The 27,299-nt window shown below is 36.6% G+C and overlaps 1 protein-coding gene across 4 annotated transcripts in view; it reads left to right on the forward strand.

Moving 5' to 3' along the window:
• Positions 1 to 270: 270 nt before the first annotated feature.
• The window catches only part of UBAP1 (ubiquitin associated protein 1), a 38,304-nt gene continuing 11,275 nt past the window's right edge, over positions 271 to 27,299 (forward strand). Inside the window, exons 1-3 of one of the 4 annotated variants that reach the window (XM_016222856.2) lie at positions 271 to 287; positions 16,649 to 16,689; positions 25,766 to 25,890. In XM_016222856.2, coding sequence (XP_016078342.1) covers positions 16,656 to 16,689; positions 25,766 to 25,890 — 159 coding nt within the window. In that variant the 5' untranslated portion in view covers positions 271 to 287; positions 16,649 to 16,655. Of the gene's footprint in view, positions 288 to 10,344; positions 10,392 to 16,648; positions 16,690 to 25,333; positions 25,891 to 27,299 lie in introns of those variants that run through there. The other 3 variants (XM_016222857.2, XM_087822754.1, XM_016222855.2) reach the window with 3 other exon arrangements.

Here is a 27,299-nt window from a genome sequence, read left to right on the forward strand (position 1 = left end):
GCTCCTCCCACTGGCCCGGGGGCGTGGAGCGCGGCGCCCTGACGTCAGACGCCCAAAGGGGCGGGGCGGTGAGGGGAAGGAGGGGGGAAGTAGGGTTTCAACATGGCGGCTGTGGTACTGGCAGTGCCTACGGTGACGGCTTGGCCCGGGGCGGGCAGAGTTGAAGGTGGTGGCGTTCGCTCTCCCTAGGGGCCGTGGGGAGCTCAGAGAGGACAGAGCCTGGGAAGTCGGCGGCGCCAGCACCCTTCGGCTTTTGGGACGGCGGCGGCAGCGGCAGCGGCGTTCAGGTAAGGGGGCCTCCTTCTGGGGGAGGGAGGAGAAGGGCGGAGTTGGGGGTAGGGCGCCGGTCCCGGGATACGGGTGGGGGAGGGAACCAGGGGACGAGACCGGAGGCCCAGCTGGATGAAAGGAGATGCAGTTGAGGGAGAAGGGGTGAGAAGAGGACAGAGATCCGTGACTTGGGGAGGATTAAGGGAGAAGGGTCGGAGTGAGGGGACCAAGTTCAAAGGGCGGAGGGCAGATGGGTTGTGGGAAAATGAGTTCGGATTAAGGGAACTAATACACTACCGGAATATAGGCTCAGTAGACATCTATTTTGCTGGAGTGAGAGCTCTGTGGGAACTAGAGGATGCCGGGGAGGAGGATCCAGGTTTTAGTAAAGAAGGTAAGTGATGTAGATTTGAGGGTGAGCTGGGGACGTGAGGTGCAGATTCAGTTCTCCCTGAGGTTATGAGATTTGGGAGAAAGGTAGTAGACTAGACGCGAGGCGAGTGATCTTTGGGTATAACTTTGACATTGTCATGTCTTCTCCAGGTATGTTTATCTTGCTGCTTTTGTTGTTTCCTGGGTGGAGACTTACCTGTACAGTCCACCTGGGCCTCTGAAACAGCCTCAAATTTTTCTTGTGGAACATTAAGTTACAGTTCATTTAGTTGATCTGTATCAGCGATCTCTGGCCTTTGTGTTGTTGCCACAGGTACTGGTTTCCAGAGTAGCCTCTTAAAAGTATGGCTGAGCATAAAAATAGATTTTATATTACACTGAAATTTTTGAGAGTTTTTAGACACCATTGTTGCAAACCAGATTTGTTAATTTAGTTAACTATTAAATATATTCTATTCTAACTCCGCTTTCTAGTGTTTTCTCTCTTCCCTCAGTTGTGTATTAGTATTTGAGAATTTGGCTAGATATGATGGATGTTTCTCTTTAAAATTTTATCAGATTTGGTGGGGGGGAAGAACAGGGCACTTAGTCTCTAGTGATAGTTAGCTCTTTCTAGTTAATGTTTCAAACAAGTAAAACAGAAAGTTTCTGTTATTTTATAGCAAAGACTGAAATGTGCAAAGTCTAAAGAATTACATTGTCTGCATTAACTTATTTTTAAGTGGAATTTTAAAAATTATTATTTTGGAGACGGGAGAGAGAAATATCAATTTGTTTTTCCACTTATGCATACAGTGGTTGATTCTTTTCTTTTTTTTAATGTTTTTTATTCATTCTAGAGAGAGAAAAAGGGAGAGGGAGACAGAGAAACATTGATGGGATGCTTCCTGCACCCCCCCCCCCCCCCCACTGGGGATCAAGCCTGCAACCTGGGCATGTGCCCTGACCGGAATTGAACCGGTGAGGTGATGCTCAACCAACTGAGCCACACTGGCCAGGGCAGGGGTGGTTCTCGTATGTGTCCTGACCAGGGATAGAACCGCAACCTTGACATATTGGGATGACGCTCTAACCAAGTGAGCTACTCTGCCAGGGCTTTAAGTGGAATTTTATAAATTAATTTTTTGTTTCTAATCTCTCCTATTCATTCTTTTTTCTGTCCTATTCATTCTTTCTGTTATGTACTTATTTGACATTTATTGAATGCCCGTTGTGTGTTGCATTAATAAGAGCCATTATAATCATGGAAGTGGGAAAATGAATGTTTCTTTAGGGGGCATCTCTCACTGCATAGCAAATAGTTTGCTATGGCCTCATTGGAAGATAAAGGGTTATTATAGATGTGAAGACAGAGAGAAAATTAAAGTACATAAATAAAATAACTTTCTGAATTTTTCTTTTGTATTTGACTCATTACCTTATCATGGCATATTTATGTATATCTGAGAGAGTTTATTTTTCATTTTGATTTTGAATAAGACTAATAGTATCCTGATAAAATAATATTAGGTCTGTAAACAATTCTCATCAATGGTTGCTAGTTCACATTTCTTGGACTGGCAGATGTCACTTTTATCTTGTATATCTTTTCTTTTAATCTCTTGACTAGATTAAGGTATTTAAAATGAGATTTCAAAGTTTAATTCAGTGCCTAAAATTCTCTTGAGTATTTTCTGCATTATAGATGTATTTTCATTAGCTCAGAGTGTAAATGCCAGTATTACAGGTATTTCCTATTCTCTAATTATACTGTTGAATGTTTTGAGTTTTTTCACAGGTAGATTATTTTAGTGTAAACTTTTTCCCACAGACCAACCAAAAAACCAGCCATCAGTTTATCATTAATAGGTAATTTTCTTTAGATAATCTTTCTCAATAAATGCATACGGTACTGTACAGTATCTTAATGTATTAAATAAGCTTTTAATTAGGATAAAAAAAAACCTTGAAGTTTAGAAATCGACTGGATTTAGTTTCCCACATAGCATTAGAATCCCTACTTCTATATTATGAACATAAGTGAAAATCTATCCTCTTCCAGAATCTAATTTCTTATAGGAAAGAGCCTTTCAGTTAGAGAAAGTAGTAAGGCGATTGCTCTTCTAACCTGTATACAGTGCACAATTTCTTGTAGCGTTGGAAAGTAATTTGAATGTAAGAAGAATGTTTTCCTATGAATTGGGAGTTACAATTTCAGTCTTTAAAATTTTTAGGTGAGGGTAGTGAGATTTGCAAAGGAAAAGGTGCTAACACTGGGCCTATGCTAATGTGCTAGGCATTGTTAAGCACTTCACGTAACTCAGTCCTTGTACAGTTTGATCAGGTAGGCAGTGACATGTATCCTTTTAGGATCAGAGAATTTAAGTAATTTAACTAAGGTTACAGCTATAAAATGGTAGAGTCTGAATTCGAACTCAGATTTGTACAAGTTTAATGCCCATACTGCGTCTATTACACCATTTTGTCCCTCTTAAGTGATCACAGGGCCATTCTAATTCCTCTCAAATAAGTTTAAGCACTTTCCAAAAAAAAAAGGTATGTTTTTATTGATTTCAGAAAGAGGGAGAGGGAGAGAGAATCATCAGTGATGAGAGAGAATCATTGATCGGGTGCCTCCTGCACGCCCTCTATGGGGGATCGAGCCTGCAACCTGGGCATGTGCCCTGACGGAGAATCTAACCGTAACCTCCTGGTTCATGGGTCGATGCTTAACCATTGAACCACACCGCCTGGGCAACACTTTTTAATTTTAAAGATGCCATTTAAAACTACTACTCATTGAAATAGTAGTGTTACTGGAATTATAGTTCATTAAAATTTTAGTCAACTATGATGTCATCTGTCTTCTAGGAGGAAATAATTATTTTGTATTTAACAAAATAAACTAGAGAAACTGGATAAGGGACTAAAAGTTTTCTTTATTTGTATTGCTGAGTCAGGTTGGACCCAGTTCATTAACGGCCAAAATTTGTATTTGGCAGTATTCCGAACATGGTCTCAGAATTCTGGATTGGTCATTATCAGTTGCTTAATGCTTACCAAACACTTCCAGTTTTTGAGTCACTGAACTGGCTCATGGTAAATGTGAATATTGTGCATACAGAGTCACAAGCCAGCAGTGCGTGTTACGGTTGCTTCACTTCCTCCCCAACACTTGATATTTTCAGACTTTTAAATTTTTTTCTAATCTAGTGAGTTTGAAATGACATTTATTATGTTTTTATTAACATTTACTGAAGTTGAGCATCTTTTCATATGTTCATTGGCCATTTGTGCTGCTGCTTTGAAGTTTTGTGCCTATTTTTATTTTGGTTGTTTCTTTTTCTGATTGATTTTTAAGAATTCTTTATATATTTTGTATACTAATTATTTGTTAATTAATGGGTTGCAAATATCCTCTCAATTTGTGACCTGTCTTTTCATTTCTTCATAGACTTTTGGTGAGAAAAGTTCATAATTTTAATTAATTGAATTTTTCAGTTCGCCTTTCCCCCCATGGTTTGTATCATGTCCTATTTAGGACATCCTTCTGTTTTTCTAGACATGCTATTTTAATAAATATAGTAGTATATCCACCTGTAATATGATATCTAATCTGACATTTAGTTCTAATGTTTGTTTGATTAGAAAGGCAAACTCCTTAGGAGATGCATTCCTATTGTCTTTGAAGTTATAGGGTTAGAGAGTTTTAAAAGCAGCTTAAATTGTGCCTTATATACAGGTTACATATATTTTTCTTTATAAATTTAATTAAATTTAATTTTTTCCATCCCCATTTATCCATTCTATGCTCTCTTCCACCTCCACCCTGCCCCTCCACAATCACCACACTTTTGTCCGTGTCCATGAGTTCTATCTTTTTTTTTTCCTTTTTCGGTCAAGCCTCTCCTCCCCCAGATGTCTGCCTGCTCTCTATGAGTCTATTTCTATTTTGCTTGGTAGTTCAGTTTGTTCATTAAATTCCACATATGAGTGAAATCATAGGGTACTTGTCTTTCTCTGACTGGCTTATTTCACTTAGCATAATGTTCTCCAGGTCCATCCATGCTGTTGCAAAGGGTAAAATTTTCTTTTTTATGGTAGAGTACTATTCCATTGTGTAAATGTACCATAGCTTTTTTATCCAGTCACCTACTCATGGACACTTGGGCTGCTTCCAAATCTTGGCTATTGTAAATAACGCTGCAACGAACATAGGGGTGCATATATTCTTTCTAATTAGTGTTTCAGGTTTCTTTGAATATATTCCCAGAAGTGGAATCGCTGGGTCTTAAGGCGTTCCATTTTTAATTTTTTGAAGTAACCCAATACTGCTTTCCACAATGGCTGCACCAGTCTGCTTTCCCACCAACAGTGTATAAGGGTTCCTTTTTCTCCACATCCTCACCAACACTTGCTGTTTGTTGATTTATTGATGATAGCCATTCTGACAGGTGTAAGGTGATATCTCACTGTGGTTTTAATTTTCATTTCTTTGACGATTAGTGACACTGAGGACTTAGGTGTTTGATCCTGGCAAAGATGTCATAATATAAAGCATCCACCAGATGTTAACTATACTGCAAATATTGTATACAGTATACCCTTGATAGGCATGTCCTTAAATCTTTGAGAATCCTTGTGTTAACTGTCATAGTTTAGAATGTCCCTCATAACATACAGAAAAGTATAATGGAAAAATTTTGGTTACCATCAGATTTGAGAGCAACAAAGTTAGAGATTTGGATTCCAAACTCAGTCTTCAGCTACCTTTAAACTCCCAGCCTTTTTCTGTTATTATTGGCTGGCCTCTGTTAACAACCCTTTGGAGACTCGAGGTCTGGCTGGCTTAGCTTATCTTATGCTGCATCTCATCATCATGGTCTTGGTTCCAGGCAGGGTTTGTATTCTAATTATTTCCCCCCTCATTGGTAAGAATGGAATCTTCCTAATCCTATCACCTTCCTATAGTTTGGAGTGTTAACATTTCCTTTTACAATTTGGTGGGGGAGGATATGAGCAGTAATTTATTTTGGTAGATTATACTTGATACCGCACTTTATAAGGTGATTCCTTTCTATGTGTGAGATTCAAAGTCAAATGTCAGCCAAATTACAAATTATTATATGAAGTGGACTTTAGGGGTAGCTTGTGAATTCTCAAAATTGGAAATGTTTAATTTCTTCCATCAAAGGTTATTGTTTTAATCCTCACCCAAGGACATATATATTTTTTCATTGCTTTTCAGAGAGAGTGGAAGGGAGAGAAAGAGAGAAACATCGATATGGGAGAGACACACATCAGTTGGTTGCCTCCTGCATGTGCCCCGACTGGGGCTGGAGATCAAGCCTGCAACTGAGGTATGTGCCCTTGATCTGAATTGAACCTGAGATCCTTCAGTCCTCGGGCTGACACTCTTAACCACTAAGCCAAACTGGCTAGGACTAAATGGTGATTTTTAAAATTTCAATTTCTGATGATTCATTGCTAGTATATAAAAATGCAGTTGATTTTTATGTACTGATCTTATGTCCTCCAATCTTAGAAATTTTGCATTAGTTCTAGTACTCTTTTATAGACTCCATTTTTTAAAAAATATGTTTTTATTGATTTCAGAGAGAGGAAGAGATAGAAACATTAATGATGAGAGAATCATTGATCAACTGCCTCTTGCACACCCCCTACTGGGGATCGAGCCTGCAACCCTGACATGTGCCCTGACTGGGAATTGAACTGTGATCTCCTAGTTCATGGGTTGACTCTCAACCACTGAGCCACGCTGGCCAGGCCCACTAGATTTTCTACAGATAATGTCTGTGAAAAAAAAGACAGCTTTTACTTGCTATTTTCCAATTGGGATACCTTTCCTTTTTCTTGTCTTATTGCATTGGCTAGATCTCCAGTATAATGTTGAATAACAGTGATGAAAGTGGACATCCTTGCCTTATTTCTGAACTTAAGGGAAAATTCTTTTACTTTTAGGTATGATGTTAACTGTAGGTTTTTTTATAGATGCCCTTCATCAACTTGAAGTAGTTCCCTTCTATTTTTAGTTTGCTGAAAGTTTTTTGAGGGATAGTTACTGGATTTTATGTTCTTTCTGTGTCTATTGAGATAATCATATGATTTTTCTTTTTAGTTTGTTAATATGGTGAATTACATTGATTTTAAAAAATTTAATACATTTGACCAATCTGCATTCCTGGGAAGATCCCTAACTCATTATGATATATTATGCTTTTTGTATATTGTTGGATTTGAGTTGCTAAAATTTTGTTAAGAATTTTTGCAAAAAAAAAAAAAGAATTTTTGCATTTATGTTCATAAGGGATATTGTTCTGTCATTTTTCTCTTGTAATATCTTTGGCTGTTTTGGTATCAAAGTAATATATGTCTTATAGAATGGGAAGTATTCCTTCCTTTTTAATATTCTGGAAGAGCTTCTGGTATTTTTTCTTCCTTAAATGTTCGGTAGACTTCACCAGCAAAGCCATCTGAACCATGAGTTTTCTTTATGAAAGGTTTAATTTTTAAATCCTCACCTGAGGACATCTTTTCCATTGATTTCTAGAGACAGTAGAAGAGAGGAAGTAGTGTTGGGAGAGAGAGAGAGAGAGAGAGAGAGAGAAACATCGATTGGTTGCCTCCCGCACGTGCCCAGACCAGGGTGGGGAACCTGCAACCGAGTTACGTGCTCTTGACTGGGAATCGAACTTGTGAGCCTGCAGTCTGAGGGCTGATGCTCTAACCACTGAGCCAAACTAGCCAGGGCTATGATAGGGTTTTTACCTACAAATTTAATTCTTTAATAGATATAGGGCTATTGAGGCTATTTATTTCTTCTTGGGTGAGCTTTGATATTTTGTGTTTTGAAGAAATTGGTTCATTTGATCTATAGTGATGTTCCCTCTTTCATTCCTGATCAGCTTTTCTTTTTTTTCTTTCTTCTAATGAAATTTGCCTAGGGTTTCTCCAGTTTTACTGACCTCTGCAAAGAATTAGCTTTTGGTTTTAATTTTTCTTAGTTATTATTTAGAAAAGAATTGATGCTTTTTTATTTAAAGTCAGTGGTATTCAGATTTTTTTGTTAGGCTGGCCATCTGTGACTTTATTGTGTTATAGGCATGTTGCCAAACTTCCTGCATTGCTTACAGTGCCAATATTTTCCACTTTTCTGGAAATAATGTACAGTACTTATAGATAAGTTAACTGACTTGCACCTAGCTGGATAATGTGTGCATTGTATTGAAAGAGTTTATAATATTGTATTGGGGAGATAAGATTTTTAAGATTTATGTTTATATTTGTATTAGAAGTAGTTACATAAATTTCACATGTTAAGCAAACCCTCTGTATTTGGAATTTCCTAAGCACTTTGACAGAGTTTCTGCTTCTGTGATAGAGCAAATCAATATGTATGTTTCTGGCTTTGTTGTTGGTAATTCCAGTTAGACACTGGGGTATTACTTTAAGTAATTTGGTTCTAGTAACTTGGATATGAACATGGTAATATTAATATTTTGTTAATAGACATTGTCCACTGTGTTGAAGTTTTTGTAATGTGCTATGATTTTCTTTTTCAGTCTAAAATAAAATATACTAATATCCTTATTCTTTTTAAAACTTTTCTGAACTTTATGTGATGGTAAGAGGAGAGACTTAATGGAAGACTTTCTTATTCTTTGGAGTATGGTAGAATTTTGGTTATTTTCCAGGGGCATTTCAAAAGATTCAGTACATATGTATGCTGGAATTATACATATATACACACACATATATAAACATAAACATACATATACATATAAGTATATATATATATTTTAATCCTCACCCGAGGATATTTTTTCATGGCTTTTTAGAGAGTGGAGGGAGGAGAGAAAGAAAGAAAGAAAAGGAAAAACATTGATGTGAGAGAGACACATCGATTGGTTGCCTCTTGCATGTGAATCGAACCTGGGACCCTTCAGTCTGCAGGCTGACGCTCTAACCACTGAGAAAAACTGACTAGGGCTTGAATGGGTTTCTTACTTGGTGATGGCCTTTTGGTAGCAGCTTTGTTCTTTAGAGTAAGTATAAGAACTACTCATATTAAAATAAGGTTAAGATTTAGGAAGATGAGAAGGTGCCAGTAGACATTGGTAACACTTGCACTATCTTATTTAATCTTTTTTTTTAAATATGTCCTTATTGATTTCAGAGAGTGGAAGGGAGAGGGGGAGAGAGAGATAGAAACATCAGTGATGAGAGAGTCGTTGATTGGCTGCCTCCTGCACGCCCCCTACTGAGGACTGAGACCGCCACCCGTGTGTCCTTACTGGGCATCGAACCTGTATCCTAGGTCGATGCTTAACCACTGAGCCATGCTGGCTGGGCTGAATCTAAGATCCTTTAGATTCATTTGGTAATAACATTTAATATATTATTAATATTTTTAAAATTGTAAGTAGAATATGTTGAGTTTTGTTATCAGAGAGGTAAATGATAGCCTGTTTTGATAGATACCTATAAAGCAACTAAGATTAGTCAAAGGACCTGCTGTATGCTTTGTGTTCCTTTATTAGGAATCCTTTCATATTAAGATTTCTCAGTTGTAAAATGTAGAAGGAAGATTCTTTTGTGTATGTATTGTATGTACCTTCAGCTTTAGAAGTAGAGCTTTTATCACGTGACAATCTTATGTAGATTGCTATATATAATAATCTGAATCAAAATCTGTTAGTTGGTAACGTTCAGAGGGAGAGGTACCGTTGATGATTTTGTTTCCTGAACTTTAAAAACAAAGGTGTCTTTTCTGTAACATTTCCTATCCTAACTTCCCATTTAAAATTTGTAAAAAAATTAATTTTAGAGAGGAAGGGAGCGATAGAGGAGGAGAAAGAGAAAGATCGATTTGTCTGAAAACAAAGTTAACACCCATATAACTATCACTCATACCAACATATATACAACAAAAATCACACATTTAACTATTAATATGTCAATAGTAGGCTATACTACATGAGAAAAAGCTTTCCTCTCAGTTCTCAGAGCCATTTTGGAACCTCAGTTCCTTCATCAGTAAAATAAGGGTAGTAGACTGAGTAACCAGTCAACCCCGAATAAATCTATAAGGGTAGAATAAAATGAAGGGAAAATGTTCATGTTTCCAAATTAAATTTTCAGCATTCAAGATAGGTGATATCATCATCTACTATACACAGTAGTAATTTTCAAGATGTTTACTGGCAAGATAAAAAGCTGGCAACCATAGAGCAGCGGAAACCCTCCCCCTCCAAACTGCCTATTTTGTTTTGTTTTGTTTTATTTTTATTTTATTTTATTTTATTATTTTAAATATTTTTATTCTTTAAGTGTCACATTTCTTTTTTCTTTCATTTTTAAAAATACTTTTATTGATTTTTAGAGAGAGGAAAAGAGAGGGAGAGAGAGAAGCATTGATGTGAGAGCAGAACATTGATTGGCTGCCTCCTGCACACCCCCCACCAGTGATTGAGCCCACAATTGGGCATATGCCCTGACGGAATCAAACTGGCAACCTTTTGGTGCATGGGACGACACCCAACCGAGCTGACACCAGCCAGGACCACTGAGAGGAAAGCTTTTTCTCATGTAGTATAGCCTAGTATTGACATATTAATAGTTAAATGTGTGATTTTTGTTGTATAGATGTTGGTATGAGTGATAATTATATGGGTGTTAACTTTTTTTTCAGACTTGAAATTTGATGATCCCCAAAACCATCTTTTTCTGTAAGTTGGAGAATTTTCTGGATTAATTTGTATCTTGGGAAATTTCTGATTGCAGCTCTTGTAGTATAAATGTGACTGTGATAACTTACTGAGATACTAAATTGCTGTTGTGTATTGGGAAGCTGTTTGTAGGGTGTCATTTCATGTAATAGTAATTTAATTATAATAGGAGAAAGGAAAGAAAGAAAATGAGAACATTAATACAATTGCCCTTGGGCTTTCTCTTCCCCTTATGAAAGGGCCTGGGTCTTGCTATGATGTTTGTTATCATTCTCCTTGTCTCCTTCTTCTACCTTCCTTCCCCTACTCTCTTCATCTTTCCCTTTTTCTATTCCTTACTCCATGTCTTCTGCCTCTTGCACTCTAGTGCCTCCTTCTTTCTCTGCAGTTTTCTTCTTGTTACCTATTTCCCTATCTCTTTTTGTTTTTAGATGTCTTTAATCAGTGATTCAAGTTTTAAGTTATAAGGTTTTCTTTCTGTAGCATTTGAACTTAAGTGGCATGGAACTGGCAAAACAGAACATTGTTGTTGAATTTCCTGGTTGCTTCAGGGAGTTCTACATTTTATTACTGTAAAGTTTATGAATGAATACTGTGTGTGATTGTTTTTTCTCTTGATACTTTGCCTTTAATAGACATCTTTATATTTATTTTTTGGTGGAAATTTATGCTTGCTTATGAATTTTTTTCTCCCTGTGTGCATTTACAGTTATACATTGGGGGGCATATGTGTTTTCTTCAGTCTTGTTTTGTGCACATTTTTTACATAGTTAAAGTAATTCAATCCAGCCTGTAAAAACATTTTAAAAATTATACTTATTTCTCATTAATTATATGCTGTCAGTAAACATTTAATGCTATCATGACCCATCTTTTGAATTTTTCATAATTTATTCATTTTCTGTAATTGAACATTTAGATTATAGGAAGTTATTATAAAATAAATGGTTATAATTAAGTAAAATATAGGAAGTTTATGAAGAAGCTTATAAAGTTGATCCTAAGTAGCTATTAAGATGCTTGAGAGGCAGTGAAATTTTACTGCATATCAAACAGAAAAATCTTTACTGTAAGTGTTCAAATATGGATTTTTTTGTATTCTTAAGGTTTGTGGAAAATATAATAGGAGTTTAATTCAATGATCATCTTAATATTAGGAACTCCCTAGGAAATCTACATTTTATCAGCTCTGTCGAGGCATAATTTTAAAGAATTTACACCCTTTTATTTAGTAGTAAAGGTTACTATATTTTAATTTTCATTTACTATTCTTTCTTTAATAGAAATTTTGCTTTGTGTTAGATAATGTGCATGCTTTAACATGGAGGGTAGGGAGAGGAGTTTTCAATTTGCATTTCTCTAATGAGTAATGTTGAACATCTCATATACTTCTTGGTCATTTGTATATCTTTGGATAATTGACTTCAAATCCTTTTGCCTATTTTCGGATTGGGTTATTTTTTTAAAATTATTGAGTTGTAGTTATTTGTATGTTCAAGACACAAATTCCTTATCAGATATATAATTTGCAAATATTTTCTCTCATTCTGTGGGTTGTCTTTTGGTAGATCCTTTTTAAAAAAGCCATTAATCCATTAAATTTGGTGGAGCTTCTTTAAAACATCCCTGATGTTAGCTTGTTTGCAAAATTATTTATTAAATTAAAGGCTCAAGCAGCCTCTCCCCAGCCATTTACCTCTCAAAAACAGCTGCTTCTTCGATAACAGCTGATATCCAGTAATATCAATAAATATTAGGGACACAGAGATGAAAATGCTCATTTTTTGCACCTGTCAGAGCATATTCACAGCTCTCATTGCTGAATGATTTGATACTGCTTCTTTCCCAGCAGAGATTTAGAAAAACACATTTCTGGTATGTGCCTGTGTGGGAAAGTTCAGGCTGCCAAGAATCTTGCTTCTGGATTTAAGTCTCTAAGTATTGTTGTGATTTATGTATGTTATGATGACTCTAGAGACTGTAAGAGCCTATGAAATGTCTTCTGCACATGTAAAAAGGTTAAATCATTTGTTCTTTAAAAGTTGATGATCTATATACTTTATAGTTTTAACTTTCTATTAACTAGATTATCAGCCAGAATACTTCATCCCCACATCCTGCTGCAAACTGAAACTTTAAAAATAAACCTTTAAAGAAATTGTAAAATAATACCTGTTTGCCATAGAATATCAGAATCTGTAGAAAAATGTTATAAATTATTTTCAGTCCTACCACCTAGAGGTAGGACTTTTCTGATTTTTTTCTTTTCACAGATTTTAAAAATATGACTTGTTTCTTTTGAAATCGGAGAATGCTTTTTACATAATACTTTTTATCCTTAAAGGGGTTGAGTATAGTCTTTGTCTTCTGCTCAATATTGTTATTAAGTCCATAGCAGTTAGCTAACCAGTAAACTCTCTGTGAGAAATAGAAATGGCATAATTGTTTGCTATTGATACTTTAAACTATACTTGAATGACACTTGCTGGCAAGTAGTCCTTAATATGAGGAGCCCTACACTTCTGAGTTCACTGGACATTAGTACTAATATATGCCTCTTGCTATAGTTAAGACTTTCTGCCTAATGCAGAACAGTTAGATAAGTTGGAATATAAAATAAGCTAGGGAAGTGCCTCTGAAATATCCTTGTCTAAGTTAGAATCAGGAATGGGCTATTGGAAGTGGTTTGTTCTGTTGGTTTGGTAACTGCATCCCCCCCCCACACACACACTAAAGAAAGTTAATTTATTATCCTACAGATTATAAAATTAATGAATAAAATTCTCTTTTACCAGTAAGTAACATTTCTAGTTATTCCATTCATAAGAGCCATTATGAAAGTGAAAAGATGTCACTCATTTGTTACTTTCCTTTCCTCTATACCTAAATAATCATTCTTAGTTGCACAGCTTACCAAATTTAGAGCTACTCTTTTTTTTTTTGGTAACAACTTTATTGATATAACCCACATGTCATACAATTTACCTATTAAGAATACAATTCAGTAGGGTTTAGCCCTGGCCAGTGTGGCTCAGTTGGTTGGAGCTTTGTCCTGTACATCAAAAAGGTGGTGGGTTTGATTCCCAGTCAGGGCACATGCCCCCAGGTTTCGGGTACCATCCCTTGTCAGGGTGTGGGAGGAAGGCAACTGATTGATGTTTCTCTCACATCGCTGTTCCCCCCCCCCCCCCCGCCCTCCATCTTTTTCTCTCTCCCTCCCTCCTTCTCATCTCCCTTTCTCTAAAATCAATAAAAAAACTGAGTTAGGAAGTGTTCCCATCTCTTAAAAAAATAGTGTGTAAGTACATTTACAGGGTTTTGGAATCATCATCACAGTCAATTTTAGAACATTTTCATCATCCCATAGAGAAATCCTGCTAGTGATGGTGACTGCATTTTAAAAACTGTTTTAGCCTTGCTCTATGTATTCTAAGTTTAGAAGGTATTTTACCAGTTAAAGACATAGTATTAAAATAATGTTTCTTGTATTTGCACTTTTTAACTTGTCTTTTCCTAAGCTAAGAGAGGTATAATTGATTTACTTTGACTTACAATTTATTTTTGCTTTTAAATAGGGAAGAAGTCCATTGTTAGAAACCGTATACATCACTGTAGAAAACACTTGTCCATCAGGCAGAAAGCATACTAATAGAATTTGGTACAGCTGTATAATTTGTTATTTTGAATTTTGGTATTTTAAAAAATGAAATATCCTTCCACTAGGATGGGTTAAAATATTACTAGTATTATTCAGTGATTCTATTTTATTTAATTTCAGTGTGATAGGTATATATACTTTTTAAAACATTGAAATATAGTTTACATATAGTAAAATTTATCCTGTTTAGTTTTTAGTTCTGTGAATTGTGACTGATGTGTATAGTCATGTAACCAGTAGTACAATCAAATATAGAACAGTTCTATCAACCTAAAAAAATTTCCTGTATTCCCTTTTATAGTTAATTCCCTCTGCCACTATCAGTCCCTAGTAGCTAGATTACTTTTCTGTCCCCCGTTCCATAATATCATAAATGGAATTACATGGTATGTAACCTTTTGAGTCTGGCTTCCTTCACTTACCACAATGCATTTGAAATTCATCCATAGTGTTGTGGTGTATGAGTATACCACATACAGTTTACCCGTTTAAAATGTACAGTTCAGTGGCTAGACTATTAAGTTGTATAATCATCACCACAGGTTCCTTTTAGAACATTATCATCACCCCAAAAAGAACCCTTGTAACCCTTAGCTGTAATCTTTCCATCCTTCTGAGTTAATTTGTATATATGGGGCAAGGTATGAATCAAGGGTTATTTATTTATTTTTTTTGCATATGAATGTTTGGCACCATTTGTTGAGAAGACTGACCTTTCCCCTTTGAAATGCCTTTGTACCTTTGTTTAAAATCATTTGGCTGGCCTGGCTGGGTATGGCTTAGTGGTTGAGCATCAGTTTCGGATCCAGGAGATCGCAGTATGATTCCTGGTCAGGACACATGCCCGGGTTGGGGGCTCTCTCATCACCGATGTGTTTCTCTCTCTCTCTCTCTCTCTCTCCCCCTTCCTCCCCCTTTCCCTTCCTCTCTCTGAAATCAATAAAGATATTAAAAATTAAAAATAAAAAAAATTTCGGGTTTAATTTCCTGTCAGGACACATACCTAGGTTGCAGGTTGAGTCCCTGGTTGGGGCGCGTACTGCATGCAACCGAATCAATGTTTCTCCCTCACATCAACATTTCTCTCTCTTTCTCTTTCCCACTCTCTCTCTCTAAATCAATAAAAACATATCTGTGGGTGAGGATTAAAAAAATACTAAAAGGAAGAGAGAGAGGTTAATCAAAGAACTTAGATGCATGTATACATGACTTGTGGACACAGACAATAGTGTGGAGAAGACCGAGGGGGGCAGGGATGGATGCCTGGTGGTGGGGTTCAATGGAGGGGAAAAAGGGGGGACATCTGTAATACTTTCAACAATAAAAAAAAAAATACTTAAAAAAAATCCTGTGCAAGAGTCTGTTTTTTTTTTGTTGTTGTTGTTTTTAATATATCTTTATTGATTTCAGAGAGAGGAAAGGAGAGGGAGAGAGACAGATAGAAACATCAATGATGAGTCATTGATCAAGCCGGCAACCAGGCATGTGCCCTGACCGGGACTCGAACCCTGATCACTTGGATCCTAGGTGGATGCTTAACCTCTGAGCCACGCCCAGCTGGGCAAGAGTTTAATTGTTTTGAGTAATTTTTACAAGATAGATGCAGTATATTCGCTTAAACTTTCAGTGAAAAATAAATCATTTTCACTGTGATGCCTTGCAATATGTTATAATGCAGGCTAATAGATACTATACTATACATTCATATACTTACTCTTAATATTTTTTCTGCTTATGTCTTTGGTAAGTTAAAGGTATAAATACTATACCATATCACGGGAGATAAACTAGGTTGAAGAGAGCTCAGAGTATTTGTGCAAAAAAAAGACTTTGTACCTACTTATCTAGGGGTTGAAAGTACAACGATAATCAAGCTAGATGTGTGGTCTTATGTTTTCCCCCCTTTCATTTCTTTTGAATTTTATACAAAATTAAAACAGTACAAAAGGTTGTATGTCATTCATTCCCCACTTTAGAAATTTCAGTCTTAATAGTTATAGTTAATTGCCAGTAAAAGATATATATTTGTATAACTGAGTAAAGTGGAATATCTTCCTTGTTCTATTATTGACACAGTTTATATCAGGAATATGTGTGCTTAGTAATTTTTCCCTTTTGATAGTTCGTATGTAAATTGGTCAGTGGCTGGTATGCTATTGTCATTGTTTTTTCAGAACATGCAGATTTCAGAAATGTTTAATTTTTCTCTAGAAAACCAATTTCTTCCCCTTTCTGCATTTTTTTTTGAGACTTTGGAACTGAGAAGTTTGAGGACTGTCAGTCCTGTCACCTTTTATTCACCTTTTTTATAGCCTCGGTTTTCTTTTTCTTTTTTCAAAGTTTTTTATTTGTATTTTTATTGATTTTTGAGCGAGAAGAAGGGAGAGAGAGAAACATTGACTTGTTGTTCCACCTACTTATGCATTCACTGGTTGATTCTTGTATGTGCCCAGACTGGCAATCAAACCCGCAACCTTGTTGTATCAGGATGACACTCTAACCAACTGAGCTACCCAGCCAGGGCTCAGTTTTCTTGTAGTGATTTGTTTATATTCTCTCAAGGCATCATGCACCTAAGAAATATTTCTTTGTTTTTCAGATTCTAAATGGCTTCTAAGAAGTTGGGTGCAGATTTTCATGGTAAGTAGAATGACTATTAGATGTTATGCTTTTGAGTTTTGATTTGATCAGAGAATTTGAAATCACTTATTTAAGTGCTCCTTTTTGTTTATTTAAATTAGCAGCTTGAGAAAAATAAAATTGTATAACAAGGTAGCATATACATTCCCTAGGACTTCAGATAACTTTATATTTTTTTACTTTGGAAATTTTTTTTTCAGTTACAGTTTACATTCGGTATTATTCTCTGTATTAGTTTCAGGTGTACAGTGTAGTGGTTAGACAATCATATACTTCACAAGATATTCCCCCGATATTTCAAGTATGCATACATAGTTATTACAATATTGACTACATGCCTAATGATGTAATTTACACCCCTGTGACTATTCCGTGGCTACCAATTTGTATTTCTTAATTCCTTCACCTTTTTTTTTTTAAATCCTCACCCAAGGATATTTTTTCCATTGCTTTTCAGAGAGAGTGGGGGGCAGAGAAGGGGAAGAGAGAGAGAGAAACATTGATGTGTGAGAGAGACATCGATTGATTGCCTCCCACATGCACCCCAACTGGAGCCGGGGATCAAGCCTACAACTGAGGTACGTGTCCTTGACCAGAATCAAACCTGAGACCTTTTAGTCCTCAGGCTGATGCTCTAACCATTGAGCAAAACCAGCTGGGGCTGTTCTTTTTTTTTAAATCCTCACCTGAGAATGCTTTTTGTTGATGAGAGAGAGAGAGAAAGAGAGAGAGAGAGAAACAGAAACATTGATGGAATTGGTTGCCTCATGCACACACCGTGACTGGGGATTGAAAAACCTGGCTATGTGCCCTGACTGGGAATCGAACCGTCAGCCCTCTCGTGCGCAGGACAACACTCCAACCACTGAGTCATATCAGCAAGGGCTTTGTTGTTGTTTAGCAGTATTTTGAAGTATTTATCATTCTCCATTTCAGGTGTGAAAAATTCTAAACCTTTAGTTAACACTTTATAATATTTTGGTTTAGTTGCACCCCCTCCAAAGGAAGTAATATACTATGAAATAAGTCATGATTAGTAGATCAATATATTATAGAAGTATCAATAGTAGTAGTTACAATTTTGCATTAGAGACTAATAGTTTACTGTCATTTTTTAAGATATGACATTAAACAACATTTTTATCCTCACTTTGGAGGAATGGAGGTGCCTAAGAAGTTACAGTTAGAGACCTCTTTTTGTATAGTAGGAGATAAGAATCAAACACCAGAAATATCCAAACAACACACTTATTTTTAAAGGGGTTTTAAAACTGATCTTCCATTTTATTTTAATTTTTTATATGTTTTGATTTTAGAGAGGAAGGGAGAGGGATAGAAAGATAGAAACATCGATGAGAGAGAAACATCATTCATTGGCTGCCTCCTGCACCCCCCCCACTCGGGATCGAGCCCACAACCTGGGCATGTGCCCTGACCTCTTGGTTCCTGCATCAGTGCTCAGCCTCTGAGCCACACCGGCCAGGCTGATCTTCCATTTTATAAATCATGTCATTGTAAGAATGATTTGCTAGACAGCTTAGCAACATGTGTGTCTGCTCTTCTGATCTATGAGGTTGCTTGATAGTATCACTCAGGTGATTCAGGGTGCTGCAGTAGTCAGTGTGGTGTTAACTTGCTTATATACTTTATACAACAGCTTTAATATTTTGAATCGCCATGTACATATTACATTTATTACTTATATATATTTTGTTAAATCCTTTTGGAGTTAAGTCATTCAAACTGTGGAATTTGCATTTTATATAACAGGTCAGGCATCAGATCTGCCAGGTAAGTTATCCTATAGTTTAAGGATTATTACAGGGCTCTTTCAAAGTACAGTAAAGTGCTGTGTAATGACATTTTGGTAACAACAGATCGAATATAGGATGGTGGTCCCATAAAATTGTAATGGAACTGAAAAATTCCTATCACCTGGTAATGTGGTAGCTGTCATAATGTAGCACAACAGTGCATTACTCATGTGTTTATGGTGATGCTGGTATGAATAAGCCTCCTGCACTGCCACTTTATAATAGTATAGCACATACAGTTATATACAGTACTTGATAATGATAGTAAACAGCTATGCTGCTGGTTCATGCATTTACTGTATAATACTTTTTACTGTTATTTTTGAGTATAGTGTTTCTATTTATATAAAAAAGGTTTGTTGTAAAACTATGCCCTGCTATGCTGGGAGCAGCCTCAAACATCTCATGTTTACTGCATCTCTTGATTGCATCATTTTCTCTTGTGCTTGATTTAATCTTGTGTTGTTTTGCTCGTGATAGCCACTAGTGTACAAAAATCCACTGCTAATGTCTCAGTAAGCAGCCACACTGAGTGATTGATTTAGAAATGAAATTAAGAGTGATCATGTAATCTTGAAGAACAAGAACAAAGTGACAGAAGCTGTTAAAAGACCTGCTTCATTGAAGGCAATAAGAGTAACAAAAATTTGAGAAGGGCTTATGTCAGACGTGGAGAAACTTCTAATGACCTGGATTGAAGACCAGACATATAAGTGTATCTACCCTCTCAGCACTGTGATGATCATAGCCAAAGCCAAAAGTTTGTTTGCGATGTTAAAAGAAAAGGCTGGACCTGACTATGATGTTGCATTTACTGCTAGCTCTGGGTGGTTTAAATGATTCTGGAATTGTTATTCATTACATAATGAAAAAGTGAATGGTGAGTCTGACAGTGCTGATGTGAAGGCAGCTAAAGAACTTTTGGAAATTCTAGATGTGCTGATTGTGGAGGAAAATTACTTGCCAGAGCAAATATTCAATATGGCTGAAACCTCCCTATTCTGGAAGCAGATGTCTAAAGGACTTTAATCTGTTAAGGAGGCCAAGTCAGTGCCAGGTTTCAAGGCTTTTAAGAAAGAACAGTCTTGCTTGGGGGCTATGTTGCAGGCTACAAATTGAAACTCTTTTTGATCTGGCACAGTGAGAACCCCAGAGCCTTCAGGCATATTAGTAAGCACACACTGCCAGTGTACTGTAGAAACAGAAGTCATGGATGACCAAGCTCCTCTTCCAAGATGCTCTTCTGAATTACTTTGCCAGTGAAATGGAGGAGTACTATTTGGGAAGTAACATACATTTCAAGATTTTTTTAGTGTTGATAATGCTCCTGGACATTCTCCTTTTATTGGTAATATTTATTCCAAAACCCAATCTCCTTCCAAATACCACTCTTTGATGCAATCAATGGGTTAAGGAGTTAAAGCAGCTTTTAAGGCCTACCGCCTGAGGAGGACATTTGCCCAGGCTTTTCCTGCAGTTGAGGAAGACACTGATGCAATTCTGGAAAGATTACAACACCTGTGACTGCATCAAGAACCTTGCTTGAGCTTGGGGTGGTGTCACCAAGGAATATATGAATGGCATCTGGAAGAAGACACTCATGAGGCTCATCTATGACTTCAGAGGATTTGCCAAGCATGAGGAGGTTGCAAAAATCAACAAGCTGTGGTTGAGATGGCAAACATCTTTAATCTGGGTGTGGGTGAGAATGCCATTGAGGATCTCCTAGAGGTGGCTCCTGAGGAATTGACTAATGAATTGTTGGAACAGGAACATGTAGCTGAAGAAGAGGCAAGAGAAAGCGAAACTGCAGAAGAAAAATAACCCCCAAGAAAATTTACAGTGGAAGGTTTAGCAGAAGCTTTTGTAGACCTTAACAAGCTCCTTAAGTTGAAAACATGGACCCCAACACTGCAAGATTTTCATTAACAGGAATGTTTATGGTGCCTTATCTGGTTAGGAGTAAATCTGATGAAAAAAGAAACAAACCAAGCAAACTCCTGTGGACATATTTCTGAAAAGAGTGACACCTCTTCAAGAAGAGCCTGAGGCAGGTTCTTCAGGAGGTATTTTAGAAGGCAGCATTGTTATCATGCGTGTTATTTCCCCTGAAGACCTAGTGGGGCAAGATATGGAAGTATAAGACAGTGATGTTGATGCTCCTGTTGACCCTGTGTAGGCCTAGGCTAATGTGTGTGTTTGTGTCTTAGGTTTGTTTTGTTTTTTAATCCTCTTTGAAGGATTATTTTTTTAATTGTTTTTTGAGAGAGAGAGGAAGGGAGAGAAAGAGAGAGAAAGAAAGAAACATCGATGGGAGAGAGAAACATCGATTGGTTGTCTCTTGTATGTGTCCCAACTGGGATTGAACACGCAACCTAGATATGTGCCCTGACCAGGAATCAAACCCCCAACCTTTTGGTGTATGGGACAACACTCCAACCACCTGAGCCACCTAGCCAGGGCTCTATATTAGTTTGTAACAAAAAAGTTTAAAAAGTAAAAAAAATAGCCCTGGCCAGTATGGTTCTGTGGTTAGACTGTTGGGCCGAGCACTGAAGGATCATGGGTTCAATACTCAGTCAAGGACATGTACCTGGATTGCAGGTTCAGTCCCTGGCCCCAGTCAGGGTGTGTGCGGGAGGCAACCAATCAATGTGTATCTCTCACATCAATGTTTCTGTCTCCTCTCCCCTCCCACCCCATCCTTTCCTCCCTTCCACACACTCTAAAAATCAGTGGAAAAAATGTCCTTGGGTGAGGATTAACAATAACAACAAAAGTAAAAATATAAAAAATTTAAGCATAGGAAAAACTTAAAGAATTAAGGATCTATAAATAAAATATTTTTGGCCCTAGCCAGTTTGGCTCAGTAGTTAGAACATTGGCCTGTGGACTGAAGGGTTGTATGTTCGATTCCAGTCGAGGGCACATACCTTGGTTGCAGGCTTTATTGGCCAGGGCTCCAGTTGTCTCTGTATTGCCATCTCTGTTGAAATTCCCCATCTGCTCACACATGTTCACCTTTTCCATTAGATCCTTTAACATATTTATTATAGTTATTTTAAAACTCTGTAATAATTCCAATTTCTTAGCCATCTCTGGATTTGGGTCTGATGACTTGTTCCTCTCTTGATGAATCACATTTTCTTCTTCATGTGTCTTACTTTTTTATTGAATGCCAGGCAGTGTATATTAGAAAGCACATTTTGTAGGTTGTCTGACTTGATTTTGTTGTTAGGATGTGAGTAACACTTCCTTCCTACTTCATATTCTCTAGCAGATCTCTGTGTAATTGTGTGTGTGTGTGCGTGCGTGCGTGCGTGCGTGCCTGCCTGCCTGCCTGCCTGCCTGATTGACTATCTGATTTTGCAGGTGTTACCTGATTTAGGCTTTAAGGTAGTGATACCCAATCATGGAATTGCAATTTTTCACATAATTTTAAGTTTGACCTGTTCTTTTTCAAAAATCTGTTTGAATGAATTTGAATTAACATTAAAATATGAATTAATCATAATTTATTTGCTACCTTTAGGAATTCTCTTCCATATGGAATTGTAGCCCCCCTCCCCCCCAGAAAAACAAGTGGGTCACAAAATAAGCATTATTAGCAGTTTAGAAAGAAAGAGAACAGAATGAAGCCTTCCCAGAATTTATGAGTCATTACACACGCAGCCCAGTGTCTTCCACCATGGCATAATGCAAAGTGATGTGCAGAACCTGACTTCAAGAACTGCCACATCTACAATCATCCGAGATATGTGTTTTTGTTTTTGTTTTCCCTAAATTGAACTTAGGTAGATGGGCTCAGACATTTTAGAAAGATTTTCAGTAATAAAGACTGAAACTAAAGGTATTTGGGGTGAGCCAGGAAATTGTTAGCCACAGTGCTGCTTAATTCTCTGCTCCATGTGGTTGAGTTTTTATTGAATCTGTTTTAAAAAATAAGATGTATTGAGAAAAAAAGAGAAATTGATGTGTTTAAATAGATATTGAAAAAAATGAGTAGTTCCTAAGGCATGGTTATATTTGCAAAAAATATTCTTTGTAATGCTCACAGCATCATGATTATTCAAAATGTCCATTATTCAAAAGGTTGCTTTTTTTGTTGCCATCTCTTTAAATGCCTTTTTGCTCTGTATTTCTTTCCCCTCTTCCCAATAATCACACAGTGCTCAATCCCTGTTAACAGAGTTTAAAGGACTAAGGAAATAACCTTGGCATTGGCTTTGTTAAAAGTGAAATGAAACTGCTTTTTAAAGCAGATACCTGTAATTGGTGCTAATGAAGGTGTTTAAAGGTGTTGATCTGGTCTGTCCCTAAGCTAGGGCCTAGTTCCATTTATAGAATGTTAAGTCGTCAGTGTATACAACCCTGTTACAGTTTTCTAACTGAAAGGTAGGCAAGGAAACTGAACACCTTTCTTGAAAGATATTCTCATTTGGCTCAGATATCTTTAGTATTTTTTGTAAGTAGCCCCCTCTCCCCCAACTCTCCATTACCATATAATAGAACTGTTTAAGAAAATTTTGTTAGTATTAATGTGGATAGATTTTCTTATACTTGTATATGCTTGTGTTACTATGGATAGGATTTTTTGTAATATGTGTGTATCATATAATTAAGTTACTTTGAATGTATACTTAAAATTTTCTTAAAAGACTTCATTTTCTTGTTAACTTGATTGTCTTATTTCCAATACTGCTTAGAAATTGCTACTTTCAGCTTTGTTTCCAGTTAATTAGGGTACTAGCCAAAGTTAGAATATAACTTCCAGGAACATTTGAGCATCCGTTTTCATGGAAGACAGATAAAAAAAAATTTTAAATTAAAAAGAACTTTGTTTTTAATCTCTGTAACTAAAGCATTTTATAAGTGGGAGAAGGTTTTAGTGTTGTAACCAGCACTTAGTTTTGTTGGCAAGCTGTGATGCTACCTGATTTTTTTTTTTTTTTTGCACCTGTTACATTTTTTTCACTTTGTTCAGAATCTTAGAAATGTGCTTGTGTCTTGCTTGAGTACTCTATTAAAACATTTTCATGACTAGCCTTGCATTTTAGGTAAATCATTTTGAATTTTAATAAATATCAATTGAATGTGAATGTGGGGGTGAGAGTTAAATATGAAAGAAGTATAAGACCTTGTCTACTTTATTTGTTCTTTACTTATTGAGCAAATCTCATCTGCCAGACATTATACTGAACTTGGGGGATGTAGATATGAAACATTTATCCCTTTATTAAGGAACATTCAAATTCTTACTCATAATCTTTGGGTGAAGTTAAAGGAAACGAACTGTTAACAACACAGAGGTAAGACCTGAGGTGGTATGAACTAGGTGTTCTGAGATTGAGAAGGGAGGTGTTCTTAAAGCTCATTCTTAAAGGACTAAAAATTATTAATCACGTAAAGAGTGACAGGAATTGCCAGCTGAGAAAACAGCACTTGGAAATTTTCCTAGAGTGTTAATAATTATGGTTATGCCCTAGAAAAATTGTTAAATTGAATAGCTATAGACTTAATTTGCAAGCTGAGTGAGGAATAGTTAAAATGTTGTTTTTAAGTCCTCACCTAAGGAAATTTTTTCCATTGCTTTTCAGAGAGAGTGGAAGGGGGCAGGGAGGGGGGGGCGGGAGAGCAAAATATCTATGTGAGAGAGACACACATCGATTGGTTGCCTCCCACATGCGCCCTGACCGGGCTGGGAATCGACCCAGCAACCAAGGTACATGCCTTTGGACGGAACTGAACCCGGAACCCTTCAGTCTGCAGGCTGACGCTTTATCCACTGAGCCAAACTGGCCAGGGCAGAATGTTTTGATTCTGGCTGGGGTAGAAGCAGGGGTCTTCTTCCTGGTAGAGGGTTTCAGGTATATCAGAGCAATATCTACATCAGGATTGGGAATGATGACAAGATTACAAATATATCTTGACCTTGATAGGTCTTTAAATTGATAAGAGTTTTTAGAAGGGAGAGAAGTCATCTTCATGGAAGAGGTACATTGTCTTATTCTGTCTGTGAGTATGCAAGAAAATACATTAGTGTGAGGCCCGGAAATATGCTTTATTTTAGTAGCTAATATTCAAAAAGCAAAATTCATTTTATCAACTATGTTTCATTGTCTGTGATGGCCTGCCAATAACTTAGCCACAAACCTAGTCCAGAAAAGAAACCATAGTCCAGTTTAGAGTGTATTGATATTGAGGGTCATATATAAGAGCCTCTCATTTGATCTTATCCTATAAATCTGTGATGGTGTCCTGTTCTTTCTGTACTACTCAGCTTAATAGGCAGACAACCTTTAGGGAGTTAAAGCAGCTTAGTTATGTATCCTGGTAATTCAATTCTGATTCCCATGGTCTTGTTTAGTTTTTCCTTTTTCATAAGTGCTGTGCTTCTATAGTATTTTCACACCTGTCCAGATTGTAGCCTTAAAAACAAAACCAGAAAAAACCTAGAGTAATTCTTTATATTAACTAAAAAGTGATTCCTACTGAAGTAGAGAAATCCTAATCAAGGTGGTTCTTTTGTGGAGATTCTTTCATCAGTTCAGCAGTATTTACTAAATGCCCAATATGTGCCAGGCAATGTTATAGGTTTTGAAACTACATCAATGAATAAAATTGTCTAAAATACTTGCCTACAAGGAGCTTACATTCCATTGGGCAAGACAGACAACAAGTATAATTAAAAAGTGAATTATATACTATGTTAGAAGGTAGTAACTGCTATGGGGGAAGACAAGATAGATGGTAACATGGGAGTGTTGCAGTAAGGGTGGGGTAGTAATTTTAAATAGGGTAGTCAGGGCAGACCTCACTGAGAAAGTGACATTTTAGCAAGGACTTGAAGGCGGTAATGGAATAAGTCACATGAATATCTGAGCAAAGAACATCCCAGGATAGAGCAGCCAGTGCAGAATTTTTGACTTATGTTTGAATATTATGGTTGATGAACAGAGAATCACTGTGACTTAGTGCAGTAAGTTAGGAGTTGAAGGCAGAGAGGCTGTGAGCATTGAGGAGGCCTTTTGGGCTACTATGAGTACTTTGGCTTTTATACTATGTGTAATTGAAAATAAACCCTACTATGATCAAATTAGGTTTCTTCTTTAGAGATATAGGGTCAGGAGAAGGTAAGCAGTCAGAGAAGGAACTTCTAGTCTTAGGATAGCATAAATTAATGTGGTATCCTAAACATAAACTTATAGCAAAACAAATAATAAGATTTTTGCTGATATTTTCTACTTTATTTTTGATTGTAGGGACTTTCAGTTACCTTGATGATGTCCCATTTAAGATAGGAGACAAATTCAAAACACCAGCTAAAGTTGGTCTACCTATTGGCTTCTCCTTGCCTGATTGTTTGCAGGTTGTCAGAGAAGTACAGGTAAGTGGTGATTTTTAAAGTTTAGTGCATTTAAAAATTTGATGAATAAGAACTTGATGTATAGTGAAATAGAAAAAAAATATTCTCTCTTATTTGTATTTCTTGTAGCTTCTGTTATTGCCTAGCTCACATTGTGTGTGACACACACACACACACACACTTGTATGTCTGTTACGATCTTGTGTAATTTGTTAGGTTGCATATTTCTGGGATTCTGTGCCTTGTCCGAAACAAATGCCCATTGCCTATGTGACTTGCTTATTCACCTCTTTTCCTTTTCTTTACTAATATCCTCATTATCTTCTCAATCACTCAAGTTAGATAATATTTTTCTCTTGACTGTCTCCCCCCTTTACTGCCTAGTCTATCCATGTTCCCTCCAAACTAGGTTACTTGGAATTAGTTGAACATACTTGTATATTACCTGTCTACCATGCTTTTTCTCATGAGCTGTTATCTCCACTTGGAATATTTCTCTCTCACCATACTGAAAGCTATTGCTCTTCTGGAATTGTGCTGAAATGCTATCCCCTCAAAAGCTTCTTTCTCAACCCTCTCATCTTTAAAGCTCAGTTATATATAAATTCTCTCTCTCTATAGAATTACTTCTTGAAAGCAGCAAATAGCCCTATGTTATGTGACTTCCTTTCTTCCCTCAGTACACATTTATTGAATTCTTGCTTTTGAGTGGTGCTCTGTTAGGCTGAGGATAGAGAGAAATGCCTTAATCACTGTCCTCAAGGGGTTTACAGTTTAGAGGAGTCAAGTGGAAAAAGAGTAAAGTACACTACTTATTCAGACACTTCTTCCTGTGACTTAAGATTTTTTTAAATACACTTTCTGTCAAAGTTGTTTTGTTTCTGGGGGATTTACTAAGGCATCAGCCTGTTATTCTAAAAAGTATTCTTTGTTATATCTTTCAGTCTATATGCAGTGAGTAATCATAGTGGGAATATTTCAGCTATATTTTTTAAAACAACAGCTTTATTAAGATATAATTCACATACCATAAAATTAACCCTTTTAAGATGTGCAAATAAGTGGTTTTTAGTATATTCAGAGTTGTATAACCATCATTATGGTCTTCCAGAACACTTTCATCACCCCCCAAAAAACCTAGTGCCCATTAACAGTCACTCCCTATTTTCCCTTCTCCCACAGACCCCTGCAAAATACTAAATCTACTTTCTGTCTCTCTAAATTTGCCTATTCTGGATGTATTTAAATGGAATAATATAACATATAGCCTTTTGTAACTGGCTTATTTCACCTAGCATAATGTTTTCAAGATTTGTTCATGTTGTATGAATGAAGTATTAGTACTTCATTTATTTATGGCTGAGTAACATTCCATTGTATTGATAATACCATATTTTGTTATTTATCAGTTGATATTTTGGTGGTTTCTG

The sequence above is a fragment of the Miniopterus natalensis genome, chromosome 12, assembly GCF_054644295.1.
Source record: "Miniopterus natalensis isolate mMinNat1 chromosome 12, mMinNat1.hap1, whole genome shotgun sequence".
Lineage (NCBI taxonomy): Eukaryota > Metazoa > Chordata > Mammalia > Chiroptera > Miniopteridae > Miniopterus > Miniopterus natalensis.